This window comes from Camelus dromedarius, chromosome 13, assembly GCF_036321535.1.
Source record: "Camelus dromedarius isolate mCamDro1 chromosome 13, mCamDro1.pat, whole genome shotgun sequence".
NCBI classification, from domain to species: Eukaryota; Metazoa; Chordata; class Mammalia; order Artiodactyla; family Camelidae; genus Camelus; species Camelus dromedarius.
In genome coordinates this window covers 63,270,180-63,291,109 of record NC_087448.1, presented here as the reverse complement: position 1 = coordinate 63,291,109, position 20,930 = coordinate 63,270,180, and the positions used below count along the sequence as shown (strand labels likewise).

At 43.5% G+C, this 20,930-nt stretch overlaps 1 protein-coding gene across 1 annotated transcript in view; it reads left to right on the top strand.

Annotated features, from left to right (window-relative positions):
- The first annotated feature begins 443 nt into the window (after nt 1-443).
- KL (klotho) overlaps nt 444-20,930 on the top strand; it is a 40,827-nt gene continuing 20,340 nt past the window's right edge. The window contains exon 1 of the mRNA XM_031466412.2: nt 444-1,259. Within this exon, the coding sequence (XP_031322272.2) occupies nt 444-1,259 (816 nt within the window). The remainder of the gene's footprint in view (nt 1,260-20,930) is intronic.

Genomic DNA, 20,930 nt, shown 5'->3' with positions numbered 1-20,930 from the left:
GGCGGGCGGACCCCGGGAGGACAGGCAAAGATCCCGCGCCCAACTCCTTGGGAAAGTTGGCGGCCTCCTTTCCTCGACGCACCCGGTCACGGCCGCTTTTCCAGGAGGGCGCGCGGATGGGGAAATAGAAGGCGGCGCGCAGGGAACTAGTGTCGCCGAAGGATCCTCAGTGGCCCCTGGTAGCCGAGATGAACAGGTGCCTTTTCTCCGACGCCCGGGAGCGGCGCCTGCTGCACCTTGCCCGCTGTGGCGCCCCCTGCGCGGGCTCTGGTTCGCCCTTTGCGCCCCCGCCCCGCAATCCAGGGCGGGGAGAGGCGCGGGGCCACAGGTAATTATTGCCAGGGGAAGCGGGGGTGGGCGCGCCGGCTGGGGGCGGGCGGCGCGGCGGGGCGCGGGCATAAAGGGGCGCGGCGCGGCGCCCCAGCGCCCGGCTCCCGCACAGCATGCCCGCCCGCGCCTCGCCGCGCCGCCCGAGGCCACCGCCGCTGCTGCTGCCGCCGCTGCTGCTGCTGGCCCTGGGCGGCCTCCGCCTGCACGCTGAGCCCGGCGACGGCGCGCAAACCTGGACCCGCTTCGCGCGCCCTCCGGCCCCTGAGGCCGCGGGGCTCCTCCATGATACCTTCCCCGACGGCTTCCTCTGGGCCGTGGGCAGTGCTGCCTACCAGACGGAGGGCGGCTGGCGGCAGCATGGCAAGGGCGCGTCCATCTGGGACACGTTCACCCACCGCCCCCTGGTACCCCCAGGGGACCCCCCGGCAGCCGGACTGTCGTCGGGCGCCTCTTCGCCGTCCCCTCCCGCCACCGGGGACGTGGCCAGCGACGGCTACAACAACGTCTTTCGCGACACCGAGGGGCTGCGCGAGCTCGGGGTCTCCCACTACCGCTTCTCCATCTCGTGGGCGAGGGTGCTCCCCAATGGCAGCGCCGGCGCCCCCAACCGCGAGGGGCTGCGCTACTACCGGCGCCTGCTGGAGCGGCTGCGGGAGCTGGGAGTGCAGCCCGTGGTCACCCTGTACCACTGGGACCTGCCCCAGCGCCTGCAGGACGCCTACGGAGGCTGGGCCAACCGCGCCCTAGCCGACCACTTCAGGGATTACGCTGAGCTGTGCTTTCGCCACTTCGGCGGCCAGGTCAAGTACTGGATCACCATCGACAACCCGTACGTGGTGGCCTGGCACGGCTACGCCACCGGGCGCCTGGCCCCCGGCGTCCGGGGAAGCCCGCGGCTCGGGTACCTAGTGGCACACAACCTCCTCCTGGTGAGTTCGAGGGGCCAGGCGGAAGGCCACGCCGGGGCGAGGGCCGCTGCAAGCGCCAGGGGGCAAGAGGGGTGCCTGAGCCTTCGGTCAGATGAAGCTCCATCTGAGCACATCTGTGAGGTCACCAGGGATTCCCACGGGTTGCGGGGCGGGGGTGAACTGAGCACCTTGGGCTTCCCTGGAAGGCGTGGAGTTGGGAATGGGAGGGGAACCCCCGCAGTGGGCGCGCGAGTGAGTGCCCTTTGGAGACCTTTTGTCAAAAAGGAATTGGAATCAGTTTCTCCTGTGAGAAAAGGGAGCTTCTTTCTCTAAAGGTAGAGGGATTCCTAGAGGTAAGATAGGGAGGGCCAGAAGCAGCCACGGGGAGAAGGAGGAGGTGGAGGAAAGAAACAAGTTTGTTGGGAAGCCACGGAAATAGCATTACTCTGCTAGAATTTGTAGGGATGTCCTGAGTTCAGTATTAATCCAGTAAGGTCTATCTTGCTTGTGGCACAAGTTCACAATGCAGCAGATTCGAAGGTGTCAAAATCACATCTCCTGAGGCGCAGGTAAACTGTCTTTGAAAGTTCCTTTTGTGCAGGATTGAGAACTGCATCCACCAACCTTAATCAGCAGGGGTATGAAGACCCCATTATACAATCTTAAACAAAACTAGCCATAAAATACAGAAACAGCCACAGGGTGATACAGACTGAGTCCTACAACAACTGTACTTCCACGATGCTGCTCTCTCCAGCTGAAAGGGCTCCTTGGGGATGAGATTATGAGCCTGACACAACTGATTTTTAACACCCTTGTGTGAAAGGCTTAATACATTTTGGCAGCAGGAAGGATTGACGTGCTGTAATAAAGTTGTCTCCCAAATAACTCTTCCTTCTTTTTCTCCTTTACTTAGTGTTCAAGATCAGGTCTCATTGTTTTGAGGGTTCATTTATAATGTCAGTTTTGCTGGTACACTTTGTACAAAATTTTGTACCATGAGAGAATATTTTATGTGTATGTGCAAACATTTTAATAAAAGTGTTTAAATGTATAACTTTTGGCACTGTATGTCGGTGACTCATGGGCCTATTGGAAGACCTATTTTGAAATTTAGAATTAAACCACATATTTTGAACAAATTCAAAATGAACACCACTTCTACACACTTTTAATTGAAGCCATAGATAACTGAGGCAGAACAGTAGTGCTTGTTGAATTGACTTACTGCTTGGAGCTGCTGATAATGTTGTAATAATGGCTAATTAGATTGTATGTCAGTTCCACTAAACCTGTTTGCCACTACATATCATGAAAGAATGTTGGATATGTTTGACAAAAAAGTTTGTGATTCCATATTGATATATGTTTTTCATTAAGATACTTCAGAGCAGTGGCAATAAACTTTTTCAGTCTGTCAATCCTTTTAAAAAATCAGAAGACCCTAACCACCACCTGTTTATGGTTGGTAACAGAAAAACCATGGGAAAAGCTTACCCTTCTTTTGAAGAAAACATAAGCAAATTTTAGTTAATACTGGAAACAAGAGATTTGTGGACCAGCTGAAGGACCTAATAGACATTCCTGCAAAATCACTACTTTAGATTTAAATCACAAGCGTTCTATTTTTAGAACACATGTGATAAACTCTGTATAAATGCAAAAGTCATCAACTGATATTACAGCCACTTATGCAATCATTTCAGACATAAGACAGGGAATTTGGGACTGCAGGAGCTTTCTGGGACTCTGGTATATTAAACAGACAACATGCTTTTGATTCTTGGGTCCACTCAGCCTTTTGATTAACTTTTCGGTTATATTTTTGTATCCTTACACAGAAAAACTTGCCAAACACTAACCGTTCTTCCCCCCAGAAATGCAGTGGACTTTGTGTTCACAAGAAATTAGTAACAGGTGGACAGTTGGTTTTGCTGATGCTGCAAACAAAATTATAGTTGCTGTAAAATATTAATTTTGCTTTCAAATTTCTTTGGTTTGGAGTTCATTCTTGTATCTTATAAAGAAGTGAGTTGTCATGATCAAAAATGGTATCTTAAATTATTTTTTTCATCTGAGATATTTTCATTCTGATTTCAATATTCTTTCTTGGTGCATGTGATAGAGGGAGGAGGATAGGGAGGTTTTGATATTATTTGAAAAGATAAATCATATTCCACAGCTTTTGGTGATGGAGTATTTTGGTAATACATTTCAGCCAGGGCTTAGATATTGTTGGTAGGGGCCACTGCATAAACATCTGCATTTAGGATCTGGTGCTGGTGAGGGATGAAGTTGGCCAGCATCCCTTCCTGCCCCACTCTGTGCTCCCACTAAGGTACTAGTGGACTAAGGAGACCCCCTGGGGAGACTGGGGGGTTCTCTCCGCAGAGAGTCACTGTCTGATGGCCTGGAGGACGGGAGGCAGGCCAGACAGACTGCAAGGTGAATAACGGGGTGGAGGCTCTGCTCAGAATGGAGGTCTCCGTGTTCTTTTGTAGGTTTTTGGTATTGGGGTAAACCTAGATAAAAATAGACTGTGTGTGTGTGTGTGTGCGCGCTCACCAGAAATGAAAAGGAGATTTCCCTGTGGAGCCCTGGGAGTCCAGGCTGCTTTGCTCCATCTGAGCATAACCCAGAAAGAAGACTCTCCTTCTCTCTCTGACTTGAAGAGGGACTGCTGTGCCTTCACATCTCTTGAAAGACAGTTCTTTTTTTTTTTTTAATTAAAAATTTTTTTTTTAAAAAAATTGAAGTATAGTTGATTTACAATGTTGTGTTAGTTTTTGGTGTACAGCATAGTGATTTAGTTATACATATATATTCTTTTTCATTATAGGTTATTATAAGATATTGAATATAGTTTCCTGTGCTGAACGGTAGAATCTTGTTGTTTATCTATTTTATATATGATAGTACCTTCTAATCCCAAACTCCTAATTTATCCCTCCCTGCCCCTTCCCCTGTGGTGACCATAAGTTTGTTTTCTATGTTGAAAGATGGTTCTTGATGGCCCCTGAAGAACTAGTAGTAAGGCCTATAGTTGGGAGTCAGTGGGAGTCAGCGGGAGTCAGTGGTGCCTCTGAGTTTTCGCTCTGCCCGTGGATTTCTGAGAGGACCAGACCCCAGTTGAAGATGCACATGGACGTCCCAGGGAGTCTTGCAAATGCTTATGCAGGGAACCTGTGGGGAAAGACAACTTCTTTTGCTTGAGGAGGTGGGGCTGGGAGGTGTTAGTTTGGGGATTGTGTGCAGGGCAGACGTGGCTGGTCTTAAGCATTAGTTCTCCTGTCTCAGCTGATCTGTTCACAGCACTTGTGCAGCCACTATTCTCTCATTCTTGCCACACTTTCTCAGCGTGGCTTCCAGAATCTCACTGTCTCTTACTTTCCCCTCAGCTCATTGGTGATTCCTTCCCAGTCCCCTTGTTCACTTATTCTTCCTCACCTCGCCTCTAAATATTGGAGTGCCCAGGGCTCCCTCCCCTGGGGCCTCTTCTCTGGATTCCTTCCAAGTGAGCTCTTTGAATACTGTCTATATTCTGATGAGTGCAAATTTTTGAGTCTCTAGCCAGAACTTCTGCCCTGAGCTCCAGGCTTAGATAGACAACTGCCTTCTCCACTTCAGTGTCTAATTGGCATGTCATATCTTATATCCAAAAGCAAATTCTTATTTTCCCCATCTCCATTATGGCAACTTTACTCTTTCAGTGTGTTGGGCCCCAAACCTTAACTCCTTCCTTTCTCTTACATCTTATTTTCTATGCATCAGCAAACCCTATAGCCCTACCTACCTTCAAAATGTATACAGAATACAGCCACTTTTCTTTTTATCTACAGCTACTGGTCCAAGCTCCCATCAGATTCTGCGTGGATCACTGGAATAGCCTCCTAGCTGATGTCCTTGCTTCTGCCCTCGCCCCTTGCACTGTGCAATGATGGGTATTCTCAAAGATATCATTGTGTGTGAACAAGATAAGGTTCCTTCTTTATTAAAATCACACTTTTTCTTCAAGAACCAGCTCACATGCTCCCTTTGGCCCCACACCCAAATGCCATCTCTTCCAAGAAATCCCAAAGTGCTTCATTCTTTTATATATATATATATTTATTGAAGTATAGTCAGTTTACAATGTTGTGTCAATTCCTGGTGTACAGCACAATGCTTCAGTCATATAGGAACATATATCTATATCTATATCTATCTATATGTGTTTTCATATTCTTTTTCACCATAAGTTACTACAAGATGTTGAATATAGTTCCCTATGCTATACAGTACCTATTTTATATACATGAGTTAGTATCTGCAAATCTCGAACTCCCAGTTTATTCCTTTCCACCCCCTTTCCCCAAAGTGCTTCATTCTGATGTCACCTACCACACTTTTGCTTTTGTCTAACCATTTGCCTCCTTTGACCACTTCACTACCCAGGCAATTCCTTAAGTAAGGGAACCAGGTTGACTTCATCTGTCCTAAATGCCATCTTGCCCTTGGTGGGTGCTCAGTAAGTGGCTTCTGACTATTTAATAGCCTGATTTTGCCTTTGTAAACTGATGCTCCTAGGGTCTGCTCTCTTTGACAGTCTTCCTAGCCACTTTCCTATGGGACAGGAAGTACCAAATCCTCATCAGATAGGAGGATCAGTATGGGACAGAATCTCACATTTTCAGTAAAAATTTGTGATTCCATCGTAAAAATTTTCAAACAATTGGAAACTATCTATGGTCACTATGCAATGTTATGAAGACGTTTTCAGAATGGGAGGTGGGGGAATTCGCTTGGTTGACTTTAGGAGCATATATTGGAAGTGACTTTGTTATCTCGTTGAATTTTCATTCCCCAAGTATTCAAATTATACATGCTATGTACTTTGGGGAAGCACTTTACCAATTTTCCTCTCATTAAAATGTTTTTGGTACATGGCCAGAATAATTAACTGGGTTGAATGTTAATGTATTTTATAGACTATTGGGTTCAATAGTGTGTTTAATCAGAAATGGTTAAAGTATGTCCTGAAAAGCTTGACTCACTCCCTTTTGAATACCTGACTGAACACAGTGTTTTTTGAAGGTTACAGTCAAGTCCAAGAAAAAAATTTAAGAATAGGAAAAGAACTAACAAACTAATTTCAAAATCATAGCAATGTTTAACAATGCCAATTATTTTGAGTTGAAGAAAAGAGGGAAAATACAGACTACTAAGCATTCAAATCATATCAATATGCGTTTCTTAAGTGCAAAATGAATGAATGCACAACCGTGTTACCTAAATATGTAGTTAGTTATAAATTTTGCACACAGAAGTCTTGAGTTATCTTAATTCTTCAAACAATACGATTTCTCCAAGCCAGAATTTTATAATTAATTTGTACAAAAAGTATGTTTCTTTCAATGAATGTTATTCTCAGGTATAAACGAAATTTTAGGTGTAGGAAGAGAATAAAATACATGCCTACTGGGAGGACAAGAAACAAAGAGTGGATCAGTAAAAATACACACTGTTACTGAATTCGCCAAGAGCCGCATCTTCTTAGGAAACTGCAAAGTGACACTTGTAATCTATACTTAAACAGATAAGCATAATCTATCTTTTATGTACTCTGCCTTGATATGTTCTGAGTATAGAGTTAATCTAAAGAACCACTATATCTCTTCTTCCTTCTATCTTGGGATAAACTCTTATTTATACTTCAAAGACTTGACTTACTCCCATTTTGCATAACAACAGGCAAAAGGGAGCATTTACTCATTTGTAATTCCCTGAGGTCAGAAACTGTATATCATATCTACTTTTAAATTTTTAGTGCTTATTTCAGTCCTTGGAGCAGAAAAAATATTCGATACAATTTTTAATGAATGGGTAAATATATATATAAAGTTATCTCTACTAATTTCAATATGTCCTTTTTTTTTCTTTCTTGTAAAGTGAATTTTTACAGTCTGCTTTTTCACCCAGTATCTGGGAAGGAGTTTTTATTAAAGAGTGAGGAAGGACAGGAAAGAAAATTCCCGCCCAGATAGGTATGTGAGCTTTGTGCATTTCCAAGGCAAATAATATCCCTCTGTCTATTAAGTGCACTATTATATGGTAATTAGAATGTTAGAATTAGAAGGTTCAGGGAAATCCCAGGTCAAATTTCTTCTCAAGACCAACTCCTTGCAGTGGTCCTCCTGGGGTCTTCTAGCTTCTGCCTGACTATTTGCTGCAAGAGGAACGCAGCTCCTCTCAAGTTGCCCACTCGACTTGTCTTTTACATTGAACAGAAACCTGCCTCTGTACAGGACTCATCTCTGGTTCTCTCTGCCCTCATAAATCTCAAATAGTAAAACAAATTGCTTTTTGACGAGACAGCTTTTCAACTATCTGAAAAGGCCACTGTGTACTTCCTCAGTATTTTCTTCTCCATTCACTCTCGCGGCTGCACCTCTGAGAACTGGAGGGAGGGGGCATTTGGTAAGGGCTCCTTCTTGGGAGCCTGCTGTGGGGCAGGCAGGAGCATCCTTGAAACCTGGGGATGTGAATGGGACCCTTGGGAGGCCTCTTCATCCTCTGACACTTGGGGACAAGGTGGGGAGGGAGAGGGAAGAGTTGACCTTTCTATCTCCCCAGAGGGGTAGGTCTTTGTGGAACAGAGCAGAACAGGGTTGTCTGTGGGACCTGCCTGTGTCCATTGTCCTTAACAGGGGGCTGCCCATGGTGGAGAGACTGAGGGCACCCAAAGTGGGAAGGGCATTCTGTGTCCTGGGTTCTGGGAGGCAGCGGTGCCGCCAGCCCAGGTAGAGCAGTGTTTCCCGGTGTGCAGTTCACGCCACAGGATCAGAACATGGAATGGCTGAAACTCAGGTAGGAAAGGAGGGGGAGGACACGGAGCAGGAGAGGTGAGCCCAGGCTCTTTGAAGGCCCTTGCTGAAGATCTGATACGCAGGACAAATTTCAGCTGGCCCAGATGTCAGCGCACACGTCTTGTTCTGGACACTGAATCCCGTCAGTGCCGTCCAAGACTGCATCGATGGTTTTGGCTGTCACCTCCCTGCAGACTTGGATTAGTTTGCAGTCAGCTAAAACCTCTTAGGCTTTTTAATTTTTCCCCATGTAAATTGCTGTTAAGCCAGACTTCCCCCTGTCACCTCCTTTGGTCGTTTATTTTTAAACTTTTAATCTTATTAAATTTCAACCTCAATGTGCAAAGATAAGAAGAGGGTTACCACAGTTGGTAATTCTTAAAAACTGAAAATAAATATATGAGGATGATGGGTTAAAGGAACAGCAGTGCACAGGTGTAGTGGGAAAGTATTTGGCTATTAAAAAGTTGATGTATTGTGGTTAAACTGTTGCACGTGGTATGCTATTAAGAGAAGAATGCTGTTTGGAATATTATGTTTGTTTTGTGTCTCTGTTGTGTAAGTAAGTGTGAGCAGGCAGAGAGCGCTCTTCAGCTCTTTGGCTGTGCTGGGTTCTCGCCAGCTGCTGCCTTTTCCCCCAGGCTTCTTCCCTGACATGCCCAAGCCTAGATTTGATATCCCTGCTTTCTGCTCTTACACAATCCTGTACTGTCCTTCTAATAATACTTCACACATTTTATTGAAATGATTTGTTTGTGTGTCTTCCCCCCAAAGACCTCAGCTTTGAGACGCCAGGAGTCATGTTGACCTTGCTTTAGGGAGTGTGCAGATATTTGTTGCATGAATGAAAGAATGCACTGTCCCCTGCCATCCCCACCTGAAAATGTGAAGGCAAAAAGGAAGCTGTTAACAGTGGCTTGTTTCTGGATAGTGGGATTACGAGTGATTTTTTTTTCTTTCTGATTGTCTTGAGTTTTCTAACTGTTCTATAAGCAAAATGTTATTACTTTTGTGTTGGAGAAATCATAAGCAGTGTTTCTGGGGAAAGATGGAAGACTGAATTTACCCATCCAATTTTTTTCTCTCTTGGAACCCCATTAAACTTTAATAAAGAAACTGCTAAAACAAGGAAAGAAGAGGGAAGAGAGGGAAGGAAGGGAGAGGGAGAGAGACCACAGTGAAGAAAGCAGAGCAGTGGCACAATTTGGGAACCTGAGAAGCAGATGGACAAGGATTCCTGACTCAGTGGATCTGAGCAGGCTGACTGCGAAGTTGGCAGTGCGAGAAGCCAAGAACCAATCCTACAATTGCAGAGTCTTCCAGAGATTAGCAAAACCAGAGAGTAGCAAAACCAGGTACCCTGGAACTGGTGGTGAAGGGAGTGGGTGCTAGAATAAGAACTGGTTGAAAGCTGTGTAAGAAACAACTAGGTTGCTCAATTTCTTCCCCTAATCTCCACTGCTGGCCATCTGTCCCTTCTCTACTCAAAAAGAAAACTCAAAGTGAATTCTCTGGGGAGTATAAAATGGAGGGTGTCTGAATGGAGAGACTTCAGGCACATCTGAGGGCATGAGCACCATATTGAACATAAAGACAAAGTAAACTTATGGGACTGAAAGCTGAGACACCCCCCCAATCCTGCCCCAGCCCTCTCCTCCCAACAGTCTCTCGGAATGTTGGTCATGTGACTTCCACTTTCCAGGGAGAGGCTGGAAGTATCTTCTCCAGGGAGTCTGATGAGCTCCTGCAGAGAGACCTAAGATGCTGAAACTACAGGTTCCACAGCAAATGGCAGAGACAGATCACTCACAGAGAAGCTTGAAGCCAACGTGCCCCACCCATGTGCTCAGACCTTCCAATCAGAGTTTTTGCTTCTCATTCTTAAACATGAGTTGACAATCAAGAATCAACAGGATCCGAGGAAATCCTCTAACATGAAAAATAGAGACCCATCCAAACAAAGGAAAAAAAAAAAGCGTAACTTTTTGGAAAGAAAACTTGGAGGAAACTGAGAATATACAAGGAGGGAAAAAAGCTAAAAGAAAACTCAGTTAAAAGATACAAACTTCTAGTTATAAAGTAAGACATGAAATGTAATGTGCAGCATAGGGAGTATAGTTAATAATACTGTATTGTGTATTTGAAAATTGCTAAGGGAGTAGACCTTAAAAGTTCTCTCAAGAAAAAAATTGTAGCTATGTATGGTGATGAATGTTAACTAGACTTATGGCTAGATTATGCTCATCATTTCATTATATATACAAATTTTGAATTATTATATTGCATACCTGAAACTAAAACAGTATTATATGTCAGTTATATCTCAATAAATAAATTTTAAGAAACCTCAAAAAAAAAGAAACCTCAGTAAATTCTTAAAGAGTTAAGAGAATATGTTGCATCTAGAAAATCATAGGATAATACAATAAAATAGGGGAAAAAAGAGCATTTGGAAATTAAACACATTATAGCAGAAATGAAAAATTTAATAGAAGGATTAGAAGATAAAGGTGATGAAATCTCTCTAGGAATAGGGCAAGAAGACCAAGAAATGGAAAATAGTTAAAAAAAAAAAAAAAAAAGTAAGAAAATCAGTAGACCAGCTACAGGTCCAACATTCAAATAATAGGAGTTCCAGGAAGAGAGAATTGAGGTGTGTAGTAGAGTGTTATACCTGGGGGCCCCATGGAACCATGCTTCTTCGTAATCATGCCCTGTGTACTTGCCTCCCACATGGACTATGGGCTAGAACATGTGACTTGTTTTGGTCAGTGAGACAGTAGCAAGTGTGATGCAAGCAAAAGTTTGATCACTACGCTGACATTGGAACTCTTCTTTCTGGATCACTCTCTCTTAAAAGCCAGTAGTTGGTTGGGCTAGATCACTGAAAAAATTAAGCCACATGGAGAGAGACTTAGTGAGAGGAAACACCATCTTGGACATTCCCAGCCCAACTGAGATCCCAGTTGAATGCAGCTATATGAGTGACCTTTGCTATGTTACATGGAGCAGAACTGCCCAGTTAAGTCCAGTTAACCTACAAAATCAACTACGTCCTTGTAGATCCCCTAACTGGGGTGGTGTGTTTTGCAGCAACAGATAACTGAAATAAAGAGGAAGGAAATAAGGAAGTAATTCATAAAAATTTCCTGGAACTGTAGGACGTGAATTTCCACATTGAACTTGAAGAACTGGGGAAATTGTTACAGATCATACCTGCTGTGGTGTTTCAGGATCCTTTCTCCTAGGAACTCACAGTCACCTCTTTAGTCAGTGGGTTATAGATCTGAAAACCGGCAATCTGGGAACCCAGTGAGGGATGATGACTTTTTATTTTGCTCTATTAACCATCTTCACAACTCCCTGCAGAGGCTGGCAGTTCCTCTATGCCATTGCTGCAGTATTTGGGCCTCTTGGCTTCTGGCTTTAACACTGCCTGCTGCCTCCTCTCTATTATTTAGGGTCGCTTCACTCCCCTGGATGGTAACAAGCCCAGCTCAGCGATTACCTCTCTCACCATCAGCCCTGGCCTGCAGTAGGGTGCGTGCCACCACTGAATTTCTTAGTGATGCTGGGGCCCCCTCGTCCTCATGGCCTCTGTGAGTGGTGTGTCTCCTTCCCTGGCATGCCTGGGAAGTGCTGACCTCTGGTGGGTGGGTTTGGCCTCACATAATATATTCATTCCATCAGGCCTCCTTCTCTTGGCTTCTTTTATTCTTTCCTCTGTCAGCTATCAGGGCAACTCAAGCATTTCTGCCCACTCAGGATTGGCCATCACATTCTCTGGGCTTCTCAGAGCCATCCTAGCAGCAAGTCTGCCCCATCGCCTAGTGTCCTTCTCAGAGCATTTAAACACATTTCTGGAGAAAGTGCTTCCTAATCAATACTCTGTCTTGTCCTGTCTTATATTCCAGTCCTTTGGTCAAGGACCCTCAAGGTACCCCTCCAGGTCATGCCAGTCCATACTAAATCTTGAAGCCACCTTTCCTCTATCAGGCTCAGCTGTATCCAGGTGGGTTATGCTGGGATTTAACCCTAGTTAGAGGCCTGTCAGCTCCTAAAGAGGGCACTGTTGGCTTTTAGGGGAGAGGCCCCTTCAGCATAGGGAAGTGCTGTATCTCACTAGGGAGGGTAGGCCGCCTCTGTGTGCTCCAGATGTACCTAGGGGTCTGAAGAGCCCAACTTCTCAGACAACTACTTTCCAAGTTTCAGAGTCCCAGTCCCAATCAGGGCTCTGACCTTGGCATAACAGACCTACCTTGGCTGAGCATTTAAACATCTCTGGAACTCTGTAGCCCTGTCAGGCCCTAAGTCTGATGCTAAATTGTGTCTGTGCTTCCACTACAGGAGATAAGGCTCTCTCTGTAAGCTACCAATGAGACCCTCTGGCTCTCATATCTCTGTGTGGGGACCCAATACAATATAGCAGGAACCAGCCAATTCCCTCGCCTACAGGCACTGGAATGCCTGGGTCATGCACCTATGGCAGCATTCCGCTCCACCAGGACATTTCCCCAGGTTACTACTGGGGAAATATTTAGCAATCAGGGCACTATCTTGTGCCAGGAGACCATCTGCCCCCTAAATATCACTCAGAATGGCATTCTCTTTGCCTTCTAGGAAGTGAAACCTCACTTGCATTTGTATGGTCTTCTGAAAAGCAAATGTCAAGACAGCATTAGATATGCAGGACATTTATTGAGGGGAAACAACTGTGAAGGATAAAGGGGAGCAAGTCAGAGAAGGCAGATGCACCTTTAGACCGTAATGCATGTCTGACACTTGTGAACAAGAGTGGGCAGGAAGGAGGGTGGGGTGGGAAGAGTCTCAGATGGCCAGTTCAAGTCTAAGATCTAGCCAGGCCAATGGGGAGTCCTTGAGCCAACACTATCTTTGGAGGGGTCCATGGCTTGCAGGAATGGGTCAGCCTTAGTAGCCCTGCCATGTTCAGTCATAATGGGGCAGCTATGAGAAGCATGGCCTCAGGGCCAATGCTGTGGGCAGTCAAAGGGGTAGCAGCTGGTGCCATCAGTCACTTAAGCTCCTCACAGCAGGAGACCTGAGTGGCACATTTTCATGGCTACTACAAAGACCAGTGAGTTATGCCATTGAGAAGAAAGGAACTAAAATTATTTCCAACAAGAATTTATTTGTCTACACTACCAGTCATTCGTGAGGGTAGAATAATGAGATTTCAGGACATTCAAAGACTCAAAGAATACATCTTCCATGAACACTTTATTAGGAAGTTATTGGAGGATAAACTCCATGTAACAGGATATAGACAAGAAGGAAGAAGACGTGGGATATTCAGAACAGTAGGTCTAACCCAGGAGCAGATGGTGAATTGTAGACCTAGGAAATCAGCTGTGCAGCAGACCTAAGAGCAACCAGTCCAGGAGAGGGGAAGATTCCAGAAGTGTGTCTCCAAGTCAAGTATTGGAGGCTGACGTGACCTTGCAGAAGTTTGTGCTGAGAGGCTATTGGAAAGTATGGGAAGAATTAGCCACAGGCACAAAGAAAACTGAGGAAGTGAAAAAGCAATTAATAACTTCAAGGAAAACAAAAATAGGAAATAAAATTTAGTCTTAATGACCATTATAATGCTCAGCTGTAAGTAATAGTCATGTTGGCAGAATCATGTCAGTACTGAATATTGGTTATTCAAACCCAAACCTGCTGTATAACAAAATTACCTGTGTGAGAGAACTAAATCCTCACCTACTGTAACAGGAAGTCAGTGGATACCGTCTGAAGTAGGGAGGTATGGGAATGTGTAAATTTCAAAAGAAAAAGTCATAGAAGTCAAAGATGGTTACCTCTGGGGAGGAAACTGGGGACAGTAGGGGTAAGAAGTAAGGCAGGAAATGGATTTTTTTGTTGTAAGTTGCATAAAAATTTAAAAAAGAAATAATATTACCATCACTTTAAAACTTAACTTTGCTAGTTATCACACACATTTGTAGCATTTTGGTCTGGAGAATTCTTTTTGAATCAAGCATTTCCCAATTTTCAGATGAATGCCAAGTGAGTTTTCATCTTTTAAATGATAAAAATGTTGAAAAGAAATAGTAAGAGCTATAAGTAAACCCTGTGGGATATTTTTAGTCACGTTCTCTCAAGTGGGCAATGTTCTCTCAATGTTTCGAACATCTATCAATGTTTGACACTTAATAAGAAACTGGTACATTTTTGTTTAATCAATGAATACTCTTAGAATATAGTCCTTGAAGCATTAATTATTCGTACAGCAACAGTACTGTCTTACATATGCCCTGCTTTTCCTTTTCTTGACCCCAGGAATATCCTAAGAAGGCCTGGCAACTGTCAAAATTATTACATAGAGAATCTATTGTGTTCCCAGATAACTTATATAATACTGCAAAAAATTATTCGAGGTTAGTTTGGCACTTACTTAATGAATCCCTGTTGCCTCCTCATTATCTTCTCTTCCTCAGTACTGATGTACTTTTATCAAGCCATTATGTAATTTTGCTTATGGATTTGTTGTTTCTGAAATTCATATTTTCTCCCTTTTTAAAACTAAGAACATTTTCATTTTTCAAGCACCTTGATTTCTATGATCCCTCAAAGTACCTGATGACTGCTCCATGGTCATAATTGCAAATTCTTTTTGGGGATCCCCTGTTGGAGATGATGAACTTGAAATAGCATGCAGTCTCCTGGAACGCTTTCCTCCAGCAGTAATTAGGAATCCAAGTTTTAAGAATGTAGTCTGAGGAGAGATACAGTAGAAGGGCAAGAGGTAACAGAATTGGACATGCTGGTGACAGTAGTTAAAAGGGTGCCTCAGGATACATAAAGACAATCTGAGAAAGAGCTGGAAGGCAAGGGCAGGACTGGAGGTCTTCAGGAGACCCAACAGGGGTAGCAGTCAGAGAATTGAAATGATTGGTCTGTGACCTCAGAAGGCAATATTGAATTTCATATCAACTTCAGGTAATACACTGATTTTAGAAATACATGACCTCTATATAAACAAGCTCAATCACTCAATCATTGAGAGCCTGTACCTATTATTCGAGTCACGTGCTGTAACTGCACACAGTTTGTAACCCTGGATTTTATTTCATACACATGCAATTCTGCTGAGGAAGCTCAGAGTAACACATGGGTTGATAGTGTGATCTGCTGGGGGGCCTGCTGCAGAGGGTGATGCCTAGTGGGGTGAACAGGTTGTTTCATGCAAGTGAAGTGGGCCACGTAGAAGGAGTTGTGTCCCTTGGGGAGCGTTTATCTCAGTGAAATCTCTGTTGGGAGGGATGAGGTATGGTCCTGCCAGAAAAACACATGCAGGAAATTAAATACACACAAACTGAAAAAGGAATAGTCAGAGAATATTAAAAAAAATTCTTGAACATCAACAGTGTGATTGTTGAAAAAAGTTTAGTAAAAGGATTGAAAAGTGAAGTAAAAGAAATACTCCCAAAGTAGTACAAAATGACAAAGAATTGGGAATATTAAAGAAAGTGGAAAAAAATTTAGAAGATCAAGCACAGAAGTTCAACATCAAACTAACAGGAGTTACAGAAAAGGAATAAGGAAATGAAAAGCAGGCAATTATAAAAGAAATAATATAAGAAAATGCTCTCAAACGGCAGAACACAAGCCTTTAGCTTTGAAGACCCTTCTGAGGTTCTAGCCCAGTGAATGGACAGTTACGGAGGGGTTTAGAAAGCTTGCTTTCCCTAAGAAGCTAATGGAAGCCATGCACCAACAAAATTACAGAGTAAATAAATGAGAAGAATTGGGTTCTAGAAAAGTATGGCTCCAATCCATAAGAAATAAAGAAAAATCCTAGGGTGAGAGTAGTTCTAGACAGCACCTAGTCCAGATGTAGCCAAGAGAATGGAGTGTTCTAGCAGGGAAGGGAGAGCTCCCAGTGAAAAAGTAGACTTAATAGAATAGACAGTATGGGAGTGAATATGATGGAGAATCACAAAAGTATTAAAACACACATGGAATATTATGCAAGTTTAATAATGAGGTGATTATTTACTCAAGGGAAATTTAAAAAGCTGTCCCCATAAAAGGGGAAATGTTAATGGTGTCCTGTTTGGCTCTGCAATGAACAATATTTATATAAGAACCTTGATGTGAATATTGAGTGATGATTTGAATAACAACCGACATTTGGGAGAACAAAGGAAGAAAACTGGAGGATGTGAGAGCTAACTCTTCATTATGAGGAGTTATTCAAGTTTGGAAGAAGCATTTTATTTAGGAATATGACAGTAATTACTAGAAGGAGCAGCTAAAAGTTAAATGTAGCTGTCTGCAGGGAGCAGAAGTGGGAGTTTGAGAAGGAGGGGGGAAGACACTATTTTTCATAAGCCTTTGGTACTGTTTGATTTTAAACTGCAGGAATGAATTTATTTAGTTGAAAATAATTTTGAAAAACCTGTACCACTGACTAATGCCTTACAGTTTCTGAAGTGCTTTTGTGTATTTTGGGGGACAGACAAGTTAGTTGAGAGGTTCAGAGAGTTTAGTTGATCGAGCTGGGGTCAGAACCCAGGTTTTCCAAACCCCTGTTCCCAGTGCTCATTGAGTTACTCCATACTGCCTTCAGCACAGCGCAGGTATCATCTGTGGGTGTGCTGGTGTTGTCTAGACCAAGAATGAGTTCATCCTAGTCTACACATCAGCACTCTGAAATGGAGGAAAATGAGGCCTAACGTCTCACCAATGTCTTTAACCTTCATTAACGTCTAGAGACTCACCACTGCTAATTAAGAAGACAAGCACTAACCCACAGATGTCTGTTCCGCTTACTATTGCTGTGTGGTATGCCCAAACTTACTGACTTAAAATAACCATTTTATTTTGCTTACATGTTTGGGTCGAAATTAAGGAAGGGCTCATCCAGGCAGTGCTCATCTGGGCACTGCAAGTCATTTAAGCTTCCACTGAGCTGGGTGGGAGTGGCAGTTGGTGCTGGCTGTTGACCAGATACCCCTGAGCCTCATGAAGATGGTGGCCTCAGGTCTGTCAGACTTCTAACGTAGCAACTGGCTTCCCCTCCAGCAAGCATCCCAAGAGAACTAGGAGGAGGTGGTGCCGACTTTTGATTTCACCTCGAAGTTATGTAGTGTCACTTCTGCCAGAGCGGTCACGACCCCCAGACTCAGGGAAAGGGGCACGGATCTCCCGGTGGGGGAAGTGGCAAGGTCACACCTTTGAGGACCATGGGGGATGTGGCTGGAGAGTCTATTTCAGCACAGCATCACACACTTTCTAGCTCACAGTGATCTGCTGAAAGTGCCTTTTTCCATCTCCTGAGAACCTACGCAGCTTTCAATATATGGCTTAGAAACTACCTCCTACGTGAAGACCTCCCTGATTTCCCTCAACATGAAAGAATTTTTCTTTTCTCTGAACCCCCATCGTGTTTTTAAAAAATCCTTTTTATGACACTTTCATTCTTGGGTCATAATCATTTTGTTACCTGTGCTGTGATCCCTCGTTATCTCCTGCATAATGACTTGCTCATTGTGTAAATATTTGCTTAGTGAAATAATCATTACGTGATAACTCCTTTAATAGTCGTGAAAAAGTGCGTTTCAATTCAGAGGTCTTCTTTTTTTACCCTCACAATTCTCATTTCTGAAAAGTGAAAGAAACCAAACAATCTGTCATGAGGGGTTACAGCAGAAACCGTGTGTGGCTGTTTCCTGGTGTTTATTGCAACTCTGTGAGAAATAAAGAAGACGGGGGAATGAAAACCATGTCATTGACAATCTGATAGAAAAATTTTTCTTCTTTTTTTTTTTCCCTTTTCCTTTGATGTTTAAACCCTGTGGTTTTTAATTTTCCCTTTCGTCATAGAGGAAGACGGGTCAAGCAGCTATGATTCTAGTTCTCTGTTCTGGAAACACTCTCACAGGTGTTAAACGCATTTGGCCTCCACTCCGGCTCCTGCCCCCTCACTCACTGCCTTCCAGCGGCAGGAAGGGCTAGCTGCTGTGCCTTGGGGCCCTTATTTGTGGCCCATCCTCTACCTGGAATGGTCTCCCTACCCTACCTCCAGATCCACAGCTCCCTCACCTCCTCTGGGCCCCTGCTCAGAAGCCACTTTCTCAAACCAGGCACACCCTGAACACCCCATTTAAAATGCTTCTCCCAGCACCCGGACTTAGTGGGAGAAGAGAGGACCCCTTCCTGGCTCAGGAAGTGCTTGCCCGGGGCCTGGAGGAGAGAGGAGTTCACCACATTCATAGATACTGCAGATGAAATGTGTGACCATGAATTTCTTGGGTTGGGTTTTTAGCTTCAGAATAGAAGACCTTGGAAGAGCAGTTAAAAAACAAAACAAAACAAAGCAAACAAACACACAGCCTCTGGCATAAGAGTGGCTGTGAAAACGCAGTCTGCCATTCCTTACTCGATCCCCAGACAGAAGCACATTCTTTGGATTTAGTAGTTGCTCAACACTGCAGGGCCCAGAAGCTTATGTGTGTTAGTTATCACCCTTGATGAACATTTGTAAATGAATCCAACCAAAGCCCAAGGGGACCAGCTTTTTTTGTGTGTGTGATAAAGAATAATCTTTGGGGATTATTTAGGATCACAAAGGGAGACTGTAAGGAAAAATTTTCCTAGACTTGGAAATGGGGCAGAAGGATTACCAATGTCTTTCTGAGCTGAAGCCAGGAGCAGGCTTGGCCAGGTTAATCCCATCGCTGATTCTGACTCTGGGGTGCAGAAGGGAGTGAACCTTTGTTAGAGTTGCTACTTACTGTGGATTAGGGTATTTTAAATTCTGTAAGGGCAGATGTTAATGGAAAGGATTCCTGCCTAATAGGAGCACGTATGGATTTTGTCCTATTGAGATGGAAAATGAAAATATTAAAACTACGACATAGTCAATGAAAGGAAAATCAAGATTCTTGTGAGTGCCACCGAAAAGGAAAAAAAAAGGCATTTTTTTCTCCTTGGCACCCAGGCCTCCTTTATTTTGTTCTATATTTTCGTACTACATTTCACCTTCTAACATTCTTTTAAATTTACATTCATTAAAATTTGTTGTCTCTCCTCCTGCTAAGATGGAAGCTCCACGAGGGCAGAGGCTTTGTCTGATTTGTTCACTGTTGGATTCCTAGGTGCCAGGCTGAGGCCAAGTATAAAGTAGGTGCTCAGTGAACACGTGCAGAATGAAAATATCCTTTAATGTAGGCCAGTGACTTTCAAATTTTTTTGATCTTGACCCCAGCCTTAAGAAAAGCATTTTACATGTTTGATGCTTTCACAGCAGGAGTTACTACAGGCAGGGCACTCTGATATTTTCTAATTAGTTCTATTTTACTTCAATTTTCAAAATTGCTGTGGCTATGCGTAATTTGATTTCACAGCTGGAATCTGTGGTATGAAAAACTTTGACTTAAGACCATGTTGAAACTGCTACCACATAAGGCAAATGGGAAAAAAAAGAGGGGGAAAAGGGCCAGCGGATTCCTTTCTATTATCGGCTACTCCATAAAGCATATTTCATATTTCTGTAATCTTATCCTGTCTGACAATGTAGAAGCCCTCACACATTCACATGTCACTTTCTCTTTAGGTGAAAAGTGTTCTCTACTGCAAGGGAATTGAGTTATTTCAAAAGCAGGAAGCTGTAAATGAGCCTGGGAACTGTTAAATGATCTTAAAACCTCAGAGAGAGACAGTCAGTTGGCATCTGCTGTTGATAACTCAAAGCAGGAGAATTAGGTGAGGAGGCAGAGGTAAATATTTAGAAAGTAAAGGTGACTATTATGGAAGAAAAACTCTTTCCTCAATCTCATTGAAATCAGAGAGTAGCCATTGCATGAGGGCATTATAGGATTACTTTGCTGATTATAGTAGCAGATGTTTACCGAAAAGAGCCTGGCTGACTGATGAAGCTTAGGATGTTTTTGCTGATCTTGTGAACACATCCCTTATCAGAGTCCTTTATCTTCTTGTCTCTCTTTCTCATCTAGCTTGATGTCACCTTACCTGTTCCTTTCACGGCTCTCATTTTGTTGCTGTTAGAAAAACAGAAGCAAAGCCCAGGGATTTGAATTCCTTTGTGTCTTTGATAATGTTGTGATTAATGGACCAGACAGATTCTAGTCACAGGCCGGATATTTTGTTAGCAACCTAGCATCGACGATTTGGAAGGATTTTCATATCGGCGTGATTTAGTATTAAATAGAGTGATTTAACTGATGTTGATTAGTTCTGTACAGATAAATTAATGAGGCAAGAAACCTAATCTCTGATTTATTGATGTATTTACACAGTGAGCTATGAAAAGATTTTCATTTGAAGGAATTTTTAATTTAAAAACAACTGAATAAGGCCTTTTATGTAACCTACTTTGGAAAAATTAAGACAAAAGGACCATAAGTAAGAAAACTCCAAAATTACACCATGATTAAAAAAAAAAAGCTACCTTAGTCTTTATCTTACCGAGTTGTAAAAGCATGCCTTTAATTGAGTGAGTTCTTACAGAATCTCAAATTTGTTTATATGTGTATTAAGGGATTCTGTATTTGCCAATGACCAACCCCAACTAAAACTAGGTTTTATTTAAAGGTTAAAGAAGAAACGGGACTTTATTAGAAGGACACTAGAGTAATTCTCAGAACTGGGGAAGAGCTCCAGGGACTTTGGGAATCGAACTTGCAAATCGCCATTATCATCAAGGAGGACAGTCTTTTTCCCTCACTACACACATGCGCACATGAGGTCCTGTGCGCGCCTTCTTGCGCCTGCGCACACACGCGTGTGCGCGTGCTTGAGTCAGCTCGGCTTCTTCACGTCCGCTGCAAGGATCTCTTCCCCTGTCAGCAACTCCGGATTA